Below are 22,366 nucleotides of genomic sequence, written 5' to 3'. Positions count from 1 at the left end.
AGCCATGGCCACTGGCATTCATCTGCTGTCTCAGTAGGTACAAACTAGAATCAGAGATACTAGGTAAAGAAATTGCCATATTTAATGCCTTGAATTTTCTCAGATTTAAAAGAATTATAAAGGAAACAAATGCAGGTAGCAGTTGACCTACTTTAATTCTCTGGTATCACTCTGGAGCTACTTAAAATAGAAGTCACATGGAACCCAAGGGAGGAGATTCATAAAGTACATGCTATATATGGTACATATAAAATAATTACACCAACTTAAAAGCAATCTTTTGAGCAATTTTTAAATTTGAGAACTATTTTAATTGCTTGGTAGACTAGAACCAAAGTAAGTTAAAGCAAATTTAGGCTTCCTTTTCACTTTCCTTTTACTCACAACCTTGCTGTCCTTCCTAGTGTCCTAGTGTCCTCCCAAATAAGGATCCTTCTGGTCCTATGTTGCCATGCAGAGCTTCTTTTCATCCTTCTGTCCCCAAATTATCCCCACTCTCCCAAATAAAGTTCTTCCCCTTCGCTGGACCTAACTTTTCATTCACTCTCAGAAATAAAGGATTTGATGAATTACTTTTCACCTGAGTGGCTAATTTTTTTTTCCCCTCCCGGAAGTACTTAATAGGAGCAGGTTAGTGCTAGATAGTAATTTACATGCATTATCATTTAAATACCGGGAGTAGAGTAAGGGCCCAAAGTTAACATAACATGCCCAGTGATACAGCAGAACCAGAGTTTGGCTGCAGAGCTACTTAACTCCAAAGTCTGCATTTTCCCTGCTCGCATCAGTGTTCAAATATTTTTGCTTGAAAACCTTCTAATTTTCAAAACTTATGCATTCCTCATAAAATTGTAAGCTGACATTTAATTTTTTTCATGTTAATAGTTGCAAAGGTCAGATTTTCCAGCATATTATGAATATTGATACTTGTAATTATAAACATCACCTTTTAAGTGAATCCAATGAAACCCATTTACATCCATTTTTTAAATATATGAGCAAGCCCTTCTTTAACATTTAGAAAATTTACACCGTTCTGTCTTCTCCAAGAACTTGTATTTCCATTCCATTTTCTCCATATTTTTAATACGTGTTAATGTTTGAAAGTCTTATCACCAGATACATATCTACAACAAAAATAAGTATATAATTTAAATTTTCATTTATTTTCCTCTGACCATAAGTTCTAATTGGTAAAAATTTTTTTTCTGGATTTATTACAAATATTAATACAGAATTGAGGAAGACAACATATATACACATTTGGGTAATGACTAAACATAGGTAGTAAATTTTGTGTTATTAGTTAAGGTAATACTAGCTACTGTAACAGATAAACATCAAATTCTTGATGGCTTAATACAGAAGACTATTGCTTGATAATATGGAATCCCAAAAGGGATGAGGCAGTGATTCAGGTACACAGGTTCCTCCCATCTTGAGGCTCTACTGTCTTCAACATGTAGCTTCCACATAGCCCAGAAAGGGAAAAATGAACGTGGAGATGGCATGATCATGTGGGCAGGTTTGGAAGTGGTGCCCCTTAGTTCCTCTACCTTTCCAAAACCCAGAACCAGTTATACTGGCAAACCTGAGACAGCAGGAAGATGGGCTTGCAGTCTAGCAGTATGCAGCAGGGAAAGGAGAAATGGATTAATCAGCTTGACAATCTCTGCTACAAGTTTATTGGAAATGCATATCTTGAGAGGAATCATGATCCAACTTTTTAATGAAATCTAATGAAAGAGAATGTTAAAAAAATTTTTTTTAATGTTTATTTATTTTTGAGACAGAGAGAGAGAGAGAGAGAGCACGAGCAGGGAGGGGAAGGGCAGAGAGAGAGGGAGACACAGAATCCGAAACAGGCTCCAGGCTCTGAGCTGTCAGCACAGAGCCCGATGCGGGGCTCAAACTCTCAAAACAGAGAGATCATGACCTAAGCCGAGGTCAGACGCTTAACTGACTGAGCCACCTAGGCGCCCCGAAAGAGAATGTTTTAATACGCTAAGAACAAATTTCTCTGGCAAATATTTTTAAAATAATATTTCTTGTAAACAGGAAGTAGAAAATTTTAAACATTTTATCAGATGAAATGAGGACAGTAATTATATTCTGTATGACTTGATAAAACATATGTTCTTTCATTGAACAACACACCGAACACCAAGCAAAATAAAGACAGGTGTTTGTTTGTTTGTTTGTTTGTTGAGAGAGAGAGAGAGAGAGAGAGCACGTGCATGAGGAGCAGAGGGTCCATGCTCAGTACGGAGCCTGATGTGAGGCTCGCTCCCAAGACCCTGAGATCATGACCTGAGCCAAATTTAAGAGTCGGATGCTTAACCAACCGAGCCACCCAGGCACCCCAACAAAGCCTTACTCTTAACAGAAATATTCTTAAACACAAATTCAGCAAATCTTGAATTTATGAGAGCTCAACGAATCATTAAAGAAGGTTTCACCTTTGTGTGGCCCATAATGGCTTTCACATCAAGAGTAATACTTGGGATGGGTAAGGAAATTATAAAGTGGGAAAGAGATTACCAGGAACTCAAGCATATTGACCAGATAAATCAGTTTTACAAAAGAGTACTTACAGAAGTTGAGAATCTGGAAATTGATTCCTTTAAAATGATTTATGTCTATGTAAACTCCTCTGAAAGTATTACGCCCAAATTGAGTACCACTGCATTATACCATACTGCCTTGACAACCCAGAGAAGTTTCTTAAAGTGTTTTTGACAAATGTGGGAGCTATTTTTAAGCCTCCCTTGGTCTTTAGATTATATACTCTGGTTCATGCAAAAGGAAGTGAGAAGCAGCGAGTGGCAGTGGGAGGTCATCGGAGCGTCACTGAGCCTGGGAGAGGCCATGGGTCATGGAAAGGCAGATTCTCATATCCTGCTCAGAGACTGGATATTTATGATGAGGCAAAAGTAACTAGTGGTGATGCTGGAAAAACATAATAAGCAAAATTATTACTCAATATATAAGAGGAGAGAACTAAAAGTGAGACATTACAATAGTTCAGATTCATGGATTATCTCCCCCAAAGAACTTGTAAGTATATAAAATTCTACATACTAAATTTTGGGGTCTCAGAGCCTCCCCCTTTCAAAGCCCTTCTCATAAAAGGCAGATTCCTCTTAGGTTATACTGGCATTCAACTGGAAACCAGAATATTTTAACATTAAACATAGCAGTACTATGATTATGTTCATGTTGTAATGAAGGTCTAATATATTTTAAAACATGCAAAGAAGTATTCAATTTTATAGACCTGGAATACTACCTGGAGAAAACAAAATTAAAACAACAAAGAGCACATTCTGCTTTTTTCACTGAAGCAAATATGTATAGTACATTGGTAGAAACCATTCTATTAACCAAATCATGTCTTAATTGGCCAAGTTAATTGGGAAAATTGGTAAAGTATAAAGCCAGATGTGCTTCCTTTTAATTAACTGTGTGGCATATTTCCTTCAAGCTTTTTTGAGACTAACATACCATTATTTATGAACACTATAGTATTGTTGCTTGACAATAATAACCCTAATGTAATACAAAATTTCATAATCATGTTCTGGATAAGATGTTCAGTTTAGTTTTTTTTTTTTTTTTTTTTTTTTTTTTTTTTACCATACCTAACTCTGGAAAACATTTAAATACATAAATGATATTGTTCCCTAATCATGATTTTCCCCCAAAAGAGGTACCATATAGCACTCAATGTACATATTTAAATGTTCTACTATACCATTCATTACTGCAGAGGACGTCCATGATACAAAAACCTAACAGTCTTAACCAGGAGACTTGACACTCAATTTCATAATAGTTAAGAATCATTGCAGTTCAGTTTTAGAGTCAGTATCCATATGTTTCAATGTTTCAAACTGTTAAAGAACAGTCTGGTTAAGATGAAGAGCTTGGGGTATAGAGCTAGACTACTTGAATTCAAATTCTTGCTCTGCCATTCAACTAGCTGTGTGATAACAATTATATTATAAAAGTAACATCTAGGGGCTGCTGGGTGGCTCAGTCGGTTAAGCATCTGACTTAGGCGCAGGTCATGATCTCATGGTTCATGAGTTCAAACCCCATATTGGGCTCTGTGTGGACAGCTCAGAGCCTGGAAGTCTTTGGATTCTGTGTCTCCCTCACTCTCTGCCCTCCCCCATTCACACTCTTCTATCTCAAAAATAAATAAACATTAAAAAAAATTTTTAATAAAAAAATTTTTAAGTAACATCTAATTTTAAGTTTCTCATATTTCAGGCAGGATCCATTCACTAACTTGCTGTGTGAATTAAATGCATAGCTTAGGTTAGCCACACATTTAAACAGATGTATCTTACAATTTTCTTGTTTGTTTATATCTTGAGAGTTAATCATAAATAATGTTAATGAAGTACTTTAAGTTTTAAAGTAAGTGGACAAAAACCCAAAGCAAGAGTATTTTTATCTTTAACCATACAAATCAATGCTGTGTTTATTTACTAATAACTTAAGCACAGTTTGGCATTGCCCTAACAAGGTAATCATGAGTTGCTGAGACTCATACGACTATTAGGAATGCAAGAGTAATTGATTTAATTATATGTCACCACAAGATGGAGTGAGAATTCTCCAAAACACACACACACACACACACACACACACACACACACACACACTCCTGTCAAAGGACTACAGATCTGACTTATTCCATTCTGCCATCTAGTGGTGATAGAATCAGGTATTACTCTCTATTGGATCAGTCTTCTATACAAGAATAAAATAAAAATAAGCAGTTTGATAAGAACTAAAAAATTAACTGAACAAAAAGATTAAGCACAGAAAGGAAAGTGGTAACACTGTTTGGTATGATAACAAGGAGAAGTATGTCGGAAAAAGTTAAGGAGAGAATGTTAGAGTGGAGTCCAAAACTAGAAACACAAGTTTAAAACATAAAATCTATTTTAAAACTAAAATATGGATTTTAAAACCTAAGTTTCTTCCTTATAACTACTTTTAGTACAAAAAAATTCTAAATTTGGCCCCACCTATTTCTTAAAAAAAATAAGTAGTTGGATTTAAATATTTTAACGTTGCCTTTTTACTTATAAAATTGAAAAGGAAGCATCTAAAGTCTCTAGGGACTTACATAAATTTTGGGTAGGGCTGTTTAGATTTATAGTCAATAATGTTTTTCTTTTCATTGAATAACAATGCTTTTATTTGCTTGAGTTTTAAATTTAAAATTTAAGGAGTAAATTTTTAAAATTTTTTACCAAAAAATATACATACCATGTTAAACATACAGAAACAAAAATTAGAAAGCAAAAGGTTAATGTTCTTGATAAGTATAAAAGCTCTATAAATCAATCAGAAAAAGATAATCATGAAAGACATAAAGGATATGATCAAGCCATCTACAAATAATATAGTTAATAAACAATAAAAACTACCACTCATTAATAACCTCATTAATATAATGACATTAAAATAGTGTTTTTATTTCTCAATTTATCAAAGAGAAAGATTTATAATAACCAGTGTTGGTGAGGATGCAGGAAAGCAGATGCTGTTGGCTCAGTATAAACCATGCAACCACTCTAGAGTGTGTTAGAATGGGAACACATTTCTACTTAGAATTTCAACTCCTACGAATTTATGCTAGCAATACAGGTGTCCCCTGCCATCCGAGTAAAGCATTCTTAAGAAACCTTTCATAAATTGAAATGGCGTAAAGAGCAGTATCCCTCACTTTCCTCAAGTTCTTGTTACAGCACTTTACTTTTACAAAAGACCTACCTTAGTATCTGTTTTTGAGAACTGAAAGAAATCCAAAGAGGATTTTCACTTTTATGAGAAAAGCCACTACCGTACTAAGATAGGTCTTTCATAAGAGTGAAGTGGCATAATGTGAATGTCCCTGCAAGTCCAATTTGATATATACACAAAGATTTATCGGTAGGAATATTATTAAATTGTTGTTTGTAACAGCTCAAACCTGGCCACATGCTAAAGTTCAACAACAGGAGATTAGCTAAATATAAACTATGATGCAATGTGAAGTACCTGCTGGAATATTACATAACTTGTAAAAGTCATAGTGTAAAAATATTAATGACATCAGGAAATGCTCACCTCTAATATGTGAAAAAAAGGTCATAACACTATATGTATAGCATGATGCCAATTTTGTTTTTTTCTTTTTTTAAAAAGGTACTTTATTTTCTTCTTTGTGCTTTTCTAAACTTTCCAGTTATATGTATTACTTTTATAATAAAAATAATATAAAATTTCTAATTTATTACACATCACAAAACTCTTGATTACTATTTTCATATAAAATATACAATTCTCCAAATTTACATTTGTATATGGTGAGTGGAAATAATCTTAAATACATGTTTCATATGTATGTGTTCAGCACAAAAAGGATATCAAGAAAACTTTTTAGATTATTTCAAGAGATCCCCTTAAAGCTAATAAGCATGGTTTGGAAATTTCTCAGTGAAAAGCCAGAACTACATATCCACTTAAGAAAACATTTAGAAATTTATTATTCTAATCTTTAGTTGTTTTGCATCCTCTTTCCAACATCTCTAAGTAAATTTATTTTCTGGATATTCAAATTTGACTATTTCTTAAAATTAACACATCAAAATAACCCCCAAATATTGTATACAAAACTGCAGATTATCATTTATGCATGGGTGAAACTAATGAACTAATGAAAATCTCATTTACTGATGAATAGCCCATTTATCCAAAGATTGTATGTTTTTCAATGTTGTCATCCTATAAAAACATCAAAAAGAAAATAATAATTTAGTGTATTAAACTGGCTGCTCTGCCAAGAAAATATATGTGGTAAATAAATTGGATATAGGTTTATAACTGAAATTTCATTCACAAAATAGAGTGGTTTTCTACTAGCAGAATTTGAATATTTTTGCTTTTCAACTATATCTAAACAAAATAATTAAAAATCAATTCAAATAATTTAGAATAAGCGCTTTATTTTTTTTTAATTCCCACAAAACTGAAACTATCATTTACATCAGTTGCAAGAGCAATAAAAATTAGAAATAAATTTGCTATAACTCTTGAAAACATGAGCACAAAACAAAACTAAAAGAAACAGGAAAAACTACTCCTTTTAAATTGAAGATAATTTGACTTCTTGTGACATACCCACCTGCAGATGTACAAATAGCAGATGCATTCAAAACAGTGTGAGATTTAATTGATTTAGGACAATATTCCAACCAATCCCAACCAGTTTTCAATTACTTGTGCAGGCTTATACAGAGTCACAGAAAGCAAATCACTTCTAATATGTAACCAGCTGATGCCAATTCAGAACACTCCACACCAGCACAACAATAACTATGGAAATCATGAGGTATGACTAGGGAGAAAAAAGCAAACTCAGCATCCAAAGTGCACATACTTCATACTCCAATTTAACTGCAATATAGTTCTACTTTAGTAAAAAAAGAAAAAAAAAAGTTTCCTTAAACTATACATCAACAAGAAAAGCAAATGTATCATTTCATATTCTTTTTCTGAATTTAAAAAATATATACGTAATCTGCCTTTGTTTTTGATAAGTTCAAATATGAATTGATAACGGGGTGATCGGATTCTTTAGGAAAGCTCTATAGAAGAGATGAATACAACATACTGTATCTTCTTTAAGAAGTATGAGCTGAAATGTTAGGCATTCCTTTTTGTATATAGGCATTGTTTTTGTATATATTTAAGGAATGCTGTTCTTGTAAACAATTGCTTTGAAAAAGAAATACTGGGACCAAAATACATTAATAGAGGATCTCTATAAAAGGTCACCAAAACTATCCTTGCTCATGACATCAGGGAAAATGTTTTTAGAATTTATCTTGTTAGAAAAAAATGCTACCACTTTTCCTCCTTTTTCTTTTTTGTGATGATCACAATTAAACATCAGAAGATTTTTCCCAAATAAATACTGATGCAAATGTTGATTTCAAGGGCAAACAACTTTCATAACAGTCTATTTCTCAGGCATTTCACCATCTGTTGAAACTGAGGCAGCACTTTTCTGGTGTGAATTGTCACTGGACTCCTGTGAAGTATTCCTTCTGGGAGAGTTTATTGGGACCTAAAGCTGATTAGCAGATGTAGGCTTAGCAGCATTTGGTAGCTTTGTAGAGGAATTAGATGGAAGTCTATGACGACTACTGTCCTCACCAGAAGTAGATGAATGTCTTTTTCTTCCAAATTCCTCACTAATAGGGGGCTGCAAATTATGAAAGACAACATAGTGACAATTTTACTATTTTTCCTCCCTTCAAAATGTAAGGCCAGGCTTTTTCAAGAAAGAAGGAAACTACGTTGGCACTTCAGTAGATTTTATTAGCATAACAAAAACTTAACAGCAATTTAAGGTATTACATTTCTTCCTCAACTAAATCAGCCTACTAGTATTTGTTCATTCTTTCACTCAACATGTGTTTATTAAGATTCTCATATGTTTTGGGGCTTGAACTACATTGCAGAGCATAAATATAAAGCTAGCTTCCCTGCCTCGAAGAAAATGTTTCAAAGAGACTTTTTATGTGCTTTATTCAACCTCTGTCAACTCCAGTCCCTTTCAACCCTAAACACCTATCCTAGGCTTGTTTGAATGATAATGTTTAACAGATAAATGAAAGCAGCAGGGGGGAAAGAGACACCAAGTTAAATAATCTTTAGCAAGTTTGAAAGTCTATCTAGGGTTTCTAGAATAAGGAGACCAGAAAGCATTATTGATGTATTAATTTTAAACATTTTCAAACATAAATATCCATAAAGCTCCCAAGTCCCCTCAGACTGCAAGCAAGGAGAGGGTAGGCAGTGAAAACATATTCTGCACTCAAAAAAAAAAAAAAAAAAAAAAGTCAGCTTTTAAGGCCTTTCCAATTACAAAGATTTGGGAACCCACCACCAGACTAATATTTTCATTTGTAGACAAGTTAAGACCATAACCTCCTCTCCAATCTTCCATTGTATTTAAAAGCGGAGGCCTGAATTCTTAGTTCCTGTTCAGATAGGGCAAAAGTCACTATTACAGAGCAAGGATGTCTTTGTGAAAGAACTGGCTAGGCTACTCTAGAAACACTTTAATTCCAGAGACAAGCACGTCTATTAATTCCATCGCTAGGCCATCAAACCTATTTACACAAAATATAAGACAAATTACAATACTAAGCAGAGATGGACCTAGCATTCCTTCTACCTCTCTCTTTTCCGTTCTTTTGATTTTTCTGTCCTTATTTCTCTTTTTCCTCCTTTTATCTTATTTTCATCCCATTCTTTCTTTGTAATGCTTTCCTTGTCAAATCGTTTAAAGTTTATTCTCCTGTCTCTACATATGTATATAATATTCTTGTCCTACCTTTATTGTGTGGGGAAACCTAAATACATGTTACATTAGCACATTTTAGGAAACTATAGGATGAAGGTACATAGAAAGTGAAAAATTTTCAAAGTGGTGTGAGAAATTAGTAACATATCCACATAAAAGTTACTAAATCTATAAAATGTTTAATTATAGGGGCTTATCAAAATTAAAGTGAACTGACAATTGGACTGTGGTTATGTAAGATGTTAATATTTAGGAAATCTGGGTAAACAGAGTATATGGGAATTCTCTGTACTATTTTTGCACCTGTTTTAAAGTTTGATTTCAAAACTGGAAAATTAAAATTGTGAAATAAGTTAAAAAAATAAAAATTATAAAATCAAAGTTAAGAAAGTCACTGATAGCTCAAAATCTAAAGGTAATAAAAAGACTACAGAAGATCGGGGCGCCTGGGTGGCTTGGTCGGTTAAGCGTCCGACTTCGGCTCAGGTCATGATCTCACAGTCCGTGAGTTCGGGCCCCGCGTCGGGCCCCGCGTCGGGCCCCGTGCTGACAGCTCAGAGCCTGGAGCCCGTTTCAGATTCTGTGTCTCCCTCTCTCTCTGCCCCTCCCCTGTTCATGCTCTGTCTCTCTGTCTCAAAAATAAATACACGTTAAAAAAAAAAAAAAAAAAGACTACAGAAGAAAGGACTTAAAACTTACATCAATGCGGAAGTCTTCTAACCTCTTAAAGCTACAGAGGTATTCCTGAAGTTTTGGGTCAATAGACTGCGTCTTAGATTCAGAATATTTTAGATAAGCCCAAAACTTTTCTAATCCATACAGCTGACCTAATAACAAAGAAAAGTATACACATTAAATTATATAGAATTTTAAAAATGATTCATATTGAACATGATCCTACCAGCAATTAATCATTTACCTTCCAGCAAACACTTTATCTAGTTCTTGAGAATAAGATGTTGTAATAATAATGGCAGCTAACATTTAGTAAGAATCCACTATGTAACAAGTATTATTTAAATGGTTTTTATTTATTAAACTAATTTGAACCACATACAACCCTGTAATATAGATACTTATATATATTACTGATGAGTAAACTGAGGCTAACAAAGCTAAGTAACTTAACCAAGGTCACACAGCTACTAAGTAGTGGAAATGGGATTCGGACCTATGCATTTGGCCCAAAGTCAGCACCACTACCCACTGTGCTAATCCATCTTTTGAAGCCTACCTGCTGATGTTACAAAGAGTTTTCAAGTAATGGAACATCAGTGAGTATTATTTTCATGTTTTGTTGAGGAAAAAATGGCAAAATACTACTTCATAAAGGAAACACATGGGTATGGTTATTTTCTAACACATTATAGGAATGGCCTTCTTACTATATGGTGCTCCATCCATCCTTCATCAAGAACCATAATAGTGGCCTGAAGGTCTTAAATGGCCTACTCTGAAAAAAAAGAGTTATGAACTCTCTCTATTTATTGACTCAGGTTTACAATTTCTAAATAGAATAAGATTATTGGGATGTTTTGTTTTACCAGATTCGTAGTCTTTTTTGGTTTCTTCTTGGAAATCCTTAAAAATGTCTTGTCTGAATTTTTTTTCTAGTCCATAACTATAAAACCTGAACAGACATTCTAATCCATACCTGCGGAAAGGAAATGAATGGTTTACAATAAAAATTTTGCTATGACAATGTGAAGATTTCATACTTAGCAGCACTGATACATGGAAACATGACACAAATAACCCCAAGCAAAAAAACAGAAGAGCTTAAATGTATGTAAATTTTAGTATGCAGGTTTTTGTTTGTTTGTTTTTAGCTGAAATGGTTAATTAGTAATTCATGGATGGCTTTGCTATTTTTGTTCACTCAGCCATAGCACCTCATGGAACTATAATGGGAACCTGCAGAATGACAGGCAGCCTGTGGACAACCAGAGTTGTCTTCCTTTGGACAGAGGATCTCTCCCTGGTATTTCTGAAGAAATGTCCAAAAGATTCAGTGGCATTAAGAATGTTTTAGATTTTTCCCAGACCAAGGTTTATAATGGTATGTTTGTGTGTGGTTTTAAGTACTCTTAAACATAATCTTTACTCAAGAGAGATAAAGACTATACTCTGTGCCCTAGACCCTATGTGTGGTTGACCTATTCAACTATAAATGACAAACCTAATTAAATGGCTCCTAATAGATCTTCCCTACTTTAGCTATAAAGTACATCTCATAAAAGATATTTTGCTAAAACAACTGTAATCACTACATAAAATCAGAAAGCAAATTTCCTTGTTTTCTTCTAAAGCTACCTAGAGAACCCAAGACAAATTTTGGACAGTGGATCAGCAAACTACATGGGCTCAATCTTTAATTTAATTAATGGTGATGAGCAGAACCCATGACAGTGAACACAGTCTTCAGAACAGCAGTAAAAGGACCATGTCTAGCTTACTCAACTAAAACAAGTCGCAATTAATAGATTCCTAGTTAGAATCCTTAAGTCATTCTGGGTGCCTTAGTGGAATAAATACTACAATTTCTTCATTACCTGCAACATAATTTTGCCTGGCTTTTATTCACGTGAAGGTGTGTGTGTGTGTGTGTGTGTGTGTGTGTGTGTGTGTGTGTCTTTTGTAACTACCTTATTTACAAGATGGAAAGCGATGGTCTGTCCAGAAGAATAAATAGGTTTCTTGGCAAGCTACCAAGAGAAATGTAGGACTACCAACTACCTCCACACACTGACCTGAGCCCCTTGTTTTGGTAGCCATAAGTGATACTATTCTTTGAGCTTATATGACTGAAGGCTAAGGGGACTAAGGACTAAAGAATCACCAGCTCAGAAATGACAAACATGCCTTGACACTCCTCTTACGTGATATTATACTGATATTAGCTTATATACTTTATAAATATAAATATAAATATAAATATAAATATAAATATAAATATAAAGCATTGATATCTCAACCTTGGCTATATGTAAGAATCATCTGGAGAGCTTTTAAAAAATACTGATGCCAAGGCTTTTCTCCAAACCAATGAAATCCGAATCTTTGGCAGTGAAGCCTATGTCTCTGTCTTTTCTTCTTCTTTTTTTTTTCTTTCTTTCTTGAAAGCAGAATTGAGAATGTTTTGGGTTTTATCAAGTAAATGACATTCTAGAAGAATGTTAGAATTCTTAGAGGTTATTGGTAAAGGCCAATAGACTACTACAATATTTGGATTTTTAGTCTTAATTTTTAGCAAATCAATTCCAAAGACCAAAAGTATGACATTTTTTTTTTTCAGAAGTATAACATTAATCGCAATCCAACTATGCAGTATAACTGCTGAAGTGAAGACAAGGGGCAAATGGCCAGCCTCTCAGTTGCCATTTATTCACTTACCCCTCATTGTGAGAAAGCTTAGATGAGTGGAAAATATAAAGGATAAGAAGCAGAAAGAACTATATTTGAATTCTGGGCCTGTAATTACATCCCTGAAAATGGGGGATAACAATATCATACTTTTCAAGAATAGATGACACAAATATTTATAAAGTACTTAGACCAGAGATGGCACATTGAAGATAATAAAGGTTATTTCTCTCCTTCCTTCTTAAAACTATCCTACTGCTGAATTTAGTCAATGGATAGATTCAGTACTAATCTTTCTAATAACAGTAACAATTTATTGAGCACTTACTGTGTATCAGGTAACATGTTTTGTTTTATCTTCACAATAACCCTTTGAGGGTATCTACCACAATTTCCCCTACTGTAAAAAGAAGCTGAAGCTTATTGTGATTAATAATTTGCCAATCCACAGTGAATTAATAGGCTGGGATTCAAATTTGGCCCTGATTTCAAAGCCTTCAGATGCTTAACAATAACTGTGCTACATACTTCCTAAGGAAGAGCTAATCCAGGTTAGTCATGAACATTGCAGAAACAGACCCAAAATTATGTGTTAAAAACCACTAGAAACATACAGACTGATATAGGAACACAAAAAAAGAATTCCCAACCTAGACTTGGATAGGCATGGGCATATCAGAAAGTTATTAGAAAGTCCTGAAGAACAAACAGAAATTGTTTGCAGAAACAGCAAAAGACACTGAGAGTAATGATAACAGTGACTTTCAAACTTTTCTTTTTATTTTAGAGAGACACAGCATGAGTGGGGGAGGGGGATAGAGGGAGAAGAGAGAAAGGGAGAATCCTGAGCTCAATCCCAAGACCTTGGGATCATGACCTAAGCTGAAATCAGGAGTTGGATGCTCAACCAACTGAGCCACCCAGGTGCCCCTCAAACTTTTCTAAATCTAATAGTAAGAAAAATATTTTATCTGGTGACACAATACTCATATATACAAGTATACATAAAAGCATATATAAGCTTTGCAAACAATTCTAAATTTGCATGTTTATATAAATTATAAAAAATTTTAACCTTACTATGTTTAGTGCAGTCGGACATTTTTCAAACTACTAAACTGATTTCACAACCCACTAATGAGTAGCAAACCATAGTTTGAATAATATCAAAATGTTTTGTTGTTAATATATTTGAATAACACCAAAATCAAAAATGCCAAGTTTTTCCTTTTGTGCTAAACCTGGTAAATTGGAAGTAGCTATTAAAACTGTGGTAAGAAAGACCAAAAATCTGAATTCAAGAACATTATTTAAACAGTTTTGGGATTGATTAGAGAGGTCAGGAATAGAAGAGAGAGAAATAGAGGTACACATGCTATGTATCTGTCATTCCTAATGAAGATAAATATTCTGGATGAAAATTAAAGTCTATTTTTTCTACAAGTCAGGGTAAATGCAATTTTTTTTCCCGAAAAATTTATTTTTTGTATTCTTCTCAAAGATCACAATATTTGGTTAACAATATATTCTTATTTAAGATTTACAAGTAGAATCCATTTTTAGAACGGCAAATTTAAGTAAATACTGAGTGTAAAATTATCTTTTTTTCTTCTTTCCATCTCTTCCTTTCTTCCCCTTTCCAGGAATAAATTGCTTGCATAAGTCTACTTCATGTTCTTTCTGACCCTTTCAGTTTGGTCCCAACTCTGTCCTATAGGAACCTTCAAAACTTATCCTGAATACTTCTCAAGGAAGCAAGGTCTAGCCTGGATGAAAAGAATGAGTTAGCAATGCAGAGGGAGGAAGAACAGAATAACCAGAGGTAAGAATATGTATAGCTATCTAGATGCAATAACTTGGGTCATTCAGAGAACATGTTCAGTAATATTGTTGCCTAGAGGACCAGAGCACTAGTAGGAAAAAATGAGATTTGATAGATGAGTGTGGACATATCATGAGAGGCCTTATTTTTTCTTGGCTCAAGGCATCTTAACAACTAATTCGGCTCTAAGTATTTGTCAATTTGGGGACGTAAGTGCACATGCAAGGGAAGTCTCTAACGGCTCTTTCAAATTTCATTTGGAATTTGCGCCAACCCCTAAGATGGTTCCAAATGATCCTACCTCCTGGTATTCTCAATCTTGGGTAATCTTCTCCTACCAGGGATGGTACCAAGGTTGGTCTGTGTGAATAATACAACATGGCAAAAGTGATGGTATGTCACTTTCAAACATAGGCTATACAAGACATCAAGTCTTTGTCTTAGAAGTTCTTCACCTTTCTTAGATCATTTGCTCTGAAGTCATGTCATTAAATGCCGAGTAGTAGGCCTATGTGGTGAAGAACTGAAGCTTCAGCCATGTGAATAAGCTTGAAGAGGATCTTTCAGCCTGAGTCAACTCTTTAGAGACTACAGCCGAATCTAACACTTTGACTGCACATGAGACATCTGAGTCAGAACCACCCAACTAAGCTGTTCCTAGAGTCTTGACCCTTAGAAACTGTAAACTAAGAAATGTTTGGTGTTTTAATTTTCTGAGTTTTGGAGTAATTTGCTGTGCAGCAATAGGAAACATACAGCCCTCTCCCCAGTTATGTTGTTCTACTTTCACAGTTCAAAACTGGGCTACTTTACCCTTTAAATTATTTTATTGAAAACTCCCTTCAACTGTAAAATGTGAGAAAATATTTGACCTGTAATTTTCTTTTGCATCTTCCCAAGCAAGTTGTCTAAATTCCTCATACATTTTTTTATTGAAGTGATCTCTGAGGAAAAAGGACCAGAAACGAAAGAGGGTATTCATTTCTTGGGACTGGCCAATTCCCAAGCGTTTTCTCTCTGGAAAAAGATAAAATAGTAAAACTTTTTTTTGTTAAAGATACTTATTAAGTCAAAACAGCAGACATTTTATATAACTTAAAATAAGGAAAACTAAAACATATTAATCTCTAAAATGTATTTGGCTTTCTTCCAAATAAGGGACAAATGTTAATCTGTTTTCTGACTCACTGTTGAAATTTAAGCATTTGTCAATAGTAACAAGAATATACTAAACTTCATTTCCTAATGTATATAAGCTACAAAATACATGAATAAAAATATGTATAAACACATTTACTTAAGGTAATTATAACAAAAGAATATCTTAACCTGATATTAAATGTCACACTTTTTAATATTATATTTTAATTTTAAATATAAAATTTAAGCTATTTTAAGCTATTTTAAGGACAAGCATCTTACCACTTAGGCATCTTCGACGATACTTGTGGTACACTTGTTGGGTAAAGCCATTTTCCTTCAAAAGTTCATGAGAAGGGTGCTGGAACTTTGGGAATGAATGAGGAGTACATCCATAACTTCCTACTAGTGGTGCACCTTCTGAAGGCGAGGCATTTGAACTGCTGTTTGAGAAGGGGGAAAAAAAGCCTTCAAACTGAAATATCAAGAACCAAGTGTTTAAACCAATTTATACTATTTGTTTGTTGTTGGGTCTGAACAGTGGAAAAGACATTAGTCCCTAAAACTAAACGAAGACATAAAGATAAATATTTGAATCGCTATTTATGTTCAACACAGACAGGTATACGCAGAAGTTGATAAAGAACATGGTTATAAATTTTCAAACTAAAGCAGTAAGTAGAACCACATGACTAAATGACTCGCTTATCCCTATTCCAGATCCATTATTTACTTTAGTTTCTTGTGGTACTAGAGAAAATCTCAATTTTCATGAGTAATTAGGTAAATGATATAAATTGGATAAGTAGAAATGAGTAATAAAATCTGGCACAAAGGTAATAATTTTATGAATCCAAAGACATACCTGCAATTCTGTACATCAATTCTACTTCTGAAATCTCACCTAAGTCTATTTTTTTTTTCCTTTTCATCTGCACTCCATTATTCAAATATAGGTTTTCTTCCTCTTTCACTCGAACTAAATGGTCTCCCTCATCTATCCAATCACCAAATGTTCTTTCCTGTGTTTTGCTTTATTTATTATTTTTCTTTCTTTCTAAGACACTGATCTAAATCAGTGGTTTTCAACGTGTAGACTGAGGATGTTTGAAGAGCTTCCCAAGAACTCTTCAGAAAGTCTGCAACTCAAAACCATTTTCACAATAACACCAAGGTATTATTTGCCCTTTTCACTGTGTTCACATTTGCAGTGATAGTACTAAAGTAATGGTGCATAAAATTGCTAATGCAAATTGAGGCAGAGGCACCAAACTTTCCATATTAGTGATAGTGATTGCAAATTTTAAAAAGTACCACTTTCAACTTAAGGTGTCTTTGATGAAGCAAAATAAATAAATAAATAAATAAATAAATAAATAAATAACTTTATGAAATCTCAACCCTTATTGTATGGGACAAAATCTTTAGTTTTGCAAAATGAAAAAGTTCTGGAAATGTTTCACAACAATATGAACATACTTAACACTACCGGACTATACACTTAAAAAGTTAAAGTGGTAAATATTTTGTTATGTGATTTTTAATCACAATTTTCAAAAATGGGATGGAAGCATAAAGTACTTTTGCAGCATTATCAAAGTACAGTGGTATTTTTATGGACTGAATGTCGAATTCCTAGCCCCTAATAAGATGGTAGTAGAAGGTAATTAAGACATGAGGGTAGAGTTGATGAGTGGGATAAGTGCCCTTATAAAAAGAAACATAGGGGGCGCCTGGGTGGCTCAGTCGGTTAAGCATCTGACTTTGGCTCAGGTCATGATATTGCGGTTCATGGGTTCAAGCCCCGCGTCGGGCTCTGTGCTGACAGCTCGGAGCCTGGAGCCTGCTTTGGATTCTGTGTCTCCCTCTCTCTCTCTCTGCCCCTCCTCCACTAGTGCTCTGTCTCTGTCTCTCTTTCTCTTTCAAAAATAAATATTGAAAAAAGAAAGAAACGTGGGATAGCTGCTTCCTCTCTCTCTGTTTGCCATGCCAGGATACAAGAAGATAGCCATCTACAAAGTAGGCCCTCAGCAGATACCAGACCCATTGGTACCCTGATCCTGGAACTGTGAGAAATAGATGTTTAAGTCCATGGCATGTTTGTTATAGCAGCTCAAACTAAAACAGTTGTCTTAAATCAAAGCACTTGTTTGATAAAGTTGTGAGCCGACCCAGCTGATTTTTCTTGCAACAACATTTTTAATTAGAAAACGACAAATTATGAATATTCAGACTTCATTTTGTGTCAGACGTTTCCTTGAAAGTGAACAAAATGTCAAGGAAAACTTTGAGTTCTTATGCAAATATTAGAATTTTGGAAACCTTGTATTTGTCACTGTAACCCTGATTGTTTCCACTAATACTTAAAAACTTTCCTAATAAAATCAGTGGTGATTTTCTTAGGAGTGTGTGTGAGCATGTCTGTGTGTATGGTAAAATACACATACTATTTATAATTTTAGCCATTCTTTTTTTAAATTTTTTTTTTCAACGTTTTTTATTTTTATTTTTGGGACAGAGAGAGACAGAGCATGAACGGGGGAGGGGCAGAGAGAGAGAGGGAGACACAGAATCGGAAACAGGCTCCAGGCTCCGAGCCATCAGCCCAGAGCCTGACGCGGGGCTCGAACTCACGGACCGCGAGATCGTGACCTGGCTGAAGTCGGACGCTTAACCGACTGCGCCACCCAGGCGCCCCAATTTTAGCCATTCTTAAGCACACTTACTTTTCATCAAAATTAGATATTCACAATGTTACATAACATCACCACTATCTATACCTAAAACTTCTTTATCATCCCCAACAAAAACTCTATTAAACAATAACTAGCCCTTTCCTCCTCCATTTAGCCCCCAATCACCTGTATTCTACTTTCTCTATTTAAACTAGACTATTCTGGGTACTTTATACAAGTGGGATCATACTATCTTTACCCTTCTGAGTCTGCCTTATTTCAATAAGCATGTCTTCAAGGTCCATCGATGTTGTTGTTACATAAATTAAAATTTCATTCTTTTATATGGTTGAATAATATTCCATTGTATGTATATACCATATTGTGTTTATGCAGACATCTGTTAATGGACACTTGAATTGTTTTTATCTTTTGGATATTATGAATAATATTTCTATAAATATGGACATAAAAGGGTTTGTTCAACTCCCTGTTTTCAATTCTTTTGGATATATACCTAACAGTATAACAGCTGGGTCATATGGTAATTCTGTGTTTTAACATTTTGAGAAAATGCCAAACTGTTTTCCATAGTGGCTGCAGCATTTGATATTTCCACAAGCAATGCACAAGGGTTCCAGTTTCTACACACCCTCACAAACAATTATTTTCAGCTAAAAAAAATTATATATACCTGTATTAGACAGCTCAGGCTGCCATAACAAGATACCACAGACTGGATGGCTTAAACAACAGAAATTTATGTTGGTAGAGGAGGGACAGTAAAGTATCCTCCAGACTGAGAAGGCACTTTGAGACCAAAAACAAAGCAAGCCACTCCATACTGCTTACACAGAGTTTTATTCAGGGCAACTTTACTGTCAGGGGGATTGGGTGGACAATCTCACCACTATGCGGCTATTTTCCATGAAGTCCAGACCTTAATCCATAGAATCTATAGAATGGGGGGGATCACTGACGTGAGAACAAAGGGTAATTATCCAAAGTAGCACGATCTGTGTGACAGAAGCAACTCTACTAGTTATCTAAAGTGGTGCAATCTATACACCAGAGGGATAATCAGAATAAACTCTCCCTCATTCCAGCTAGGACATACAGTAACCTCCACTGTGCCTGGAACGCACAGGCCCAAGGGAGATCATTGCACAGAGAAGAACAAGAAGGAAGGCCAAAGATGGAGACAGTATTGTCAGCACTCCTACAAAGTCTCAGATCAAAGTGCCAGTAGCATTGGTTTCTGATGAGGTCTCTCTTCCAAGCTTACTGAGAGCTACCTTCTCAATTTGTCTTCACGTGGCTTTTCCTCTCTGTATGTGTAGAATGATATGCCTATGTCCTCTTCTTATAAGAATACCAGTCCTATTCATTCAGATGGCCAACTGACACATGAAAAAATGCTCAACATCACTCATCATCAGGGAAATACAAATCAAAACCACAACGAGATACCACCTCACACCTTTCAGAATGGCTAATATTAATAACTCAGGCAACAACAGATGTTGGAGAGGATATGGAGGAAAAGGATCTCTTTTGCACTCCTGGTGGGAATGTAAACTGGTGCAGCCACTCTGGTTCCTCAAAAAATTAAAAGTAGAACTACCCTACAACCCAGCAATTGCACTACTAGGCATTTATCCAAGGGATACAGGTATGCTATCTCAAAGGGGCACATGCACCCCAATGTTTATAGCAGCACTATCAACAATTGCCAAAGTATGGAAAGAGCCCAAATGTCCATCGATGGATGAACAGATAAAGAAGATGTGATATATATATATATATATATATATATATATATATATACACACACACACACACAATGGAGTATTACTTGGCAATCAAAAAGAATGAAATCTTGCCATTTGCAACCACATGGATGGAATTAAAGGGTATTATGATACGTAAAATTAGTCAGAGAAAGACAAACATCATATGACTTCACTCATATGAGGACTTTAAGATACAAAAAAGATGAACATAAGGGAAGGGAAGCAAAAATAATATAAAAACAGGGAGGGGGACAAAAGATAAGAAACTCTTAAATATGGAGAACAAACAGGGTTACTGGAGAGGTTGTGCAGAGGGGGGGGATGGGCTAAATGGGTAAGGGGCATTAAGGAATCTACTCCTGAAATCATTGTTTCACTATATTATAACTAACTTGAAAGTAAATTTAAAATAATAAATTAAATTAAAAAATAAAAAATAAAATTAAAATAAAATAAAATAAAATAAAACAAAAGCTGAATAGGAAAAAAATACATAAATCGTTAAAAAATGTTAAAAAATACCAGTCCTATTAAATTGGGGCCCCATCTTTGTGACTTCATTTAACTTTAATGGTCTCTTTAAAGGCTGCAATGTCTCTAAATATAGTCACACTGGGGGTTAGGACTTCATACAATTTTTTTTTTCTAAAATTTTTTAGTGTTTATGCTATTTTTGAGAGAGAGAGAGAGAGAGAGAGAGAGAGAGAGAGAGACAGAGTACAAGCAGGGGAGGGACAGAGAGAGAGGTAGACACAGGATCCAAAGCAGGCTCCTGGCTCTGAGCTGTCAGGACAGAGCCCAACGCAGGGCTTGAACCCAGGAACCGTGAGATCATGACCTGAGCCAAAGTTGGCACCCAACATACTGAGCCACCAACGTGCTCTGAGACTTCATATAATTTTAAGTAGATACCACAGTACCATCCTAATGGGTATGAAGAGGTATCTCATTGTGGTTTTTGATTTGCATTTCTCTAACGACTAATGATGTTGAACATCTCATGGGCTTACTGGCCAATTTGTATATCTTCTTTGAAGAAATGTCTATTCAAATCCTTTGCCCATTTTTGAATTGGGTTTTCTTTAGTTGTCAACTTCTTAGAGTTCTTTATATATTCTAAATATTAATCCCTAATCAGATATCTGATTTGCAAATATTTTCTCCTATTGAGTAGGCTATCATTTGACTCTGGTAGTAACTTTTGATATATAAAAGTTCTTAATTATGATGAAGTATGGTAATTTTTTTCTTTTCTCACCTCTTTTGGTGTCATACTCAAGAAACCACTGTCAAATCCAGGGCATGAAAATTTTTCCTTATGCTTTCTTCTAAAAATTTTACAGTTTTACCTCTTACATTTAGGTCTTTAACACACTTTGAGTTAATTTTCTTGTATGTGGTATAAGGTCTGGATCATCCTTTTACATGTTGGATATTCAGTTTTCCTAGTACCATTTGTTAAAAAGATGGTCCTTTTCTCTACTGAACATTCCTAGCACCCTTGCTGAAAATAAGCTGACTGTATACATGTTTATTTCTAGGTTCTCTACTGATTCCATCGGTCCATTTGCCTGTCCTTAGACCAGGAAGCTTTACAGTTACAGGAAGCTTTCAAAGTTATGAGGTGTTAGTCTTTGAATTTTATTCTTCCATTTTCAAATTGTTTTAGCTTTTCAGGACTCCTTGCAATTTCACGTGAATTTGAGAATAAGGTTTTCCATTTCTGTGGAAAAGGCTGTCAGACACATAGACCAATGCAATAGAATAGAAATTGATATTCTTCAACAAAACAGGAAAGAATATCCAATGGAAAAAAGACAGACTCTTCAACAAATGGTGTTAAGAGAACTGAACAGCTACATGCAGAAGAATGAAACTGGATCACTTTCTTACACTATACATAAAAATACATTCAAAATGGATGAAAGATCTCAATGTGAGACAAAAAACCATCAAATTCCTAGAGGAGAAGAAAGGCAGTAACTTCTTTGACATTGGCCATAGAAACCTCTTACTAGATACATATCCTGAGGCAAGGGATATAAAATTAAAAAGATACTATTGGGACTTCATTAGGATAAAAAGCTTCTATACAGTGAAGGAAACAATCAATAAAAAAAGGCAACCTTTGGGATGGGAGAAGATATTTGCAAATGACATATCTGATAAAGGGTTAGTATCAAAAATATATGAAGAA

At 34.7% G+C, this 22,366-nt stretch overlaps 1 protein-coding gene across 5 annotated transcripts in view; it reads right to left on the bottom strand.

Moving 5' to 3' along the window:
- Window positions 1–6,987: 6,987 nt before the first annotated feature.
- LARP1B (La ribonucleoprotein 1B) overlaps window positions 6,988–22,366 on the bottom strand; it is a 125,571-nt gene continuing 110,192 nt past the window's right edge. For 4 of the 5 annotated variants that reach the window (XM_049631161.1, XM_049631159.1, XM_049631158.1 and 1 more), the window contains 5 exons: window positions 15,984–16,144; window positions 15,434–15,578; window positions 10,921–11,030; window positions 10,076–10,203; window positions 6,988–8,269 (listed from right to left, as the gene is read on the bottom strand). In XM_049631161.1, the coding sequence (XP_049487118.1) occupies window positions 8,132–8,269; window positions 10,076–10,203; window positions 10,921–11,030; window positions 15,434–15,578; window positions 15,984–16,144 (682 nt within the window). In that variant the 3' untranslated portion in view covers window positions 6,988–8,131. The remainder of the gene's footprint in view (window positions 8,270–10,075; window positions 10,204–10,920; window positions 11,031–15,433; window positions 15,579–15,983; window positions 16,145–22,366) is intronic. The other variant, XR_007457901.1, reaches the window with a different exon arrangement.

The sequence above is a fragment of the Panthera uncia genome, chromosome B1 (assembly GCF_023721935.1).
Source record: "Panthera uncia isolate 11264 chromosome B1, Puncia_PCG_1.0, whole genome shotgun sequence".
Classification (NCBI taxonomy): Eukaryota; Metazoa; Chordata; class Mammalia; order Carnivora; family Felidae; genus Panthera; species Panthera uncia.
The sequence above is the reverse complement of the archived record's forward strand: the minus strand, read 5'-3'. Positions and strand labels throughout refer to the sequence as shown.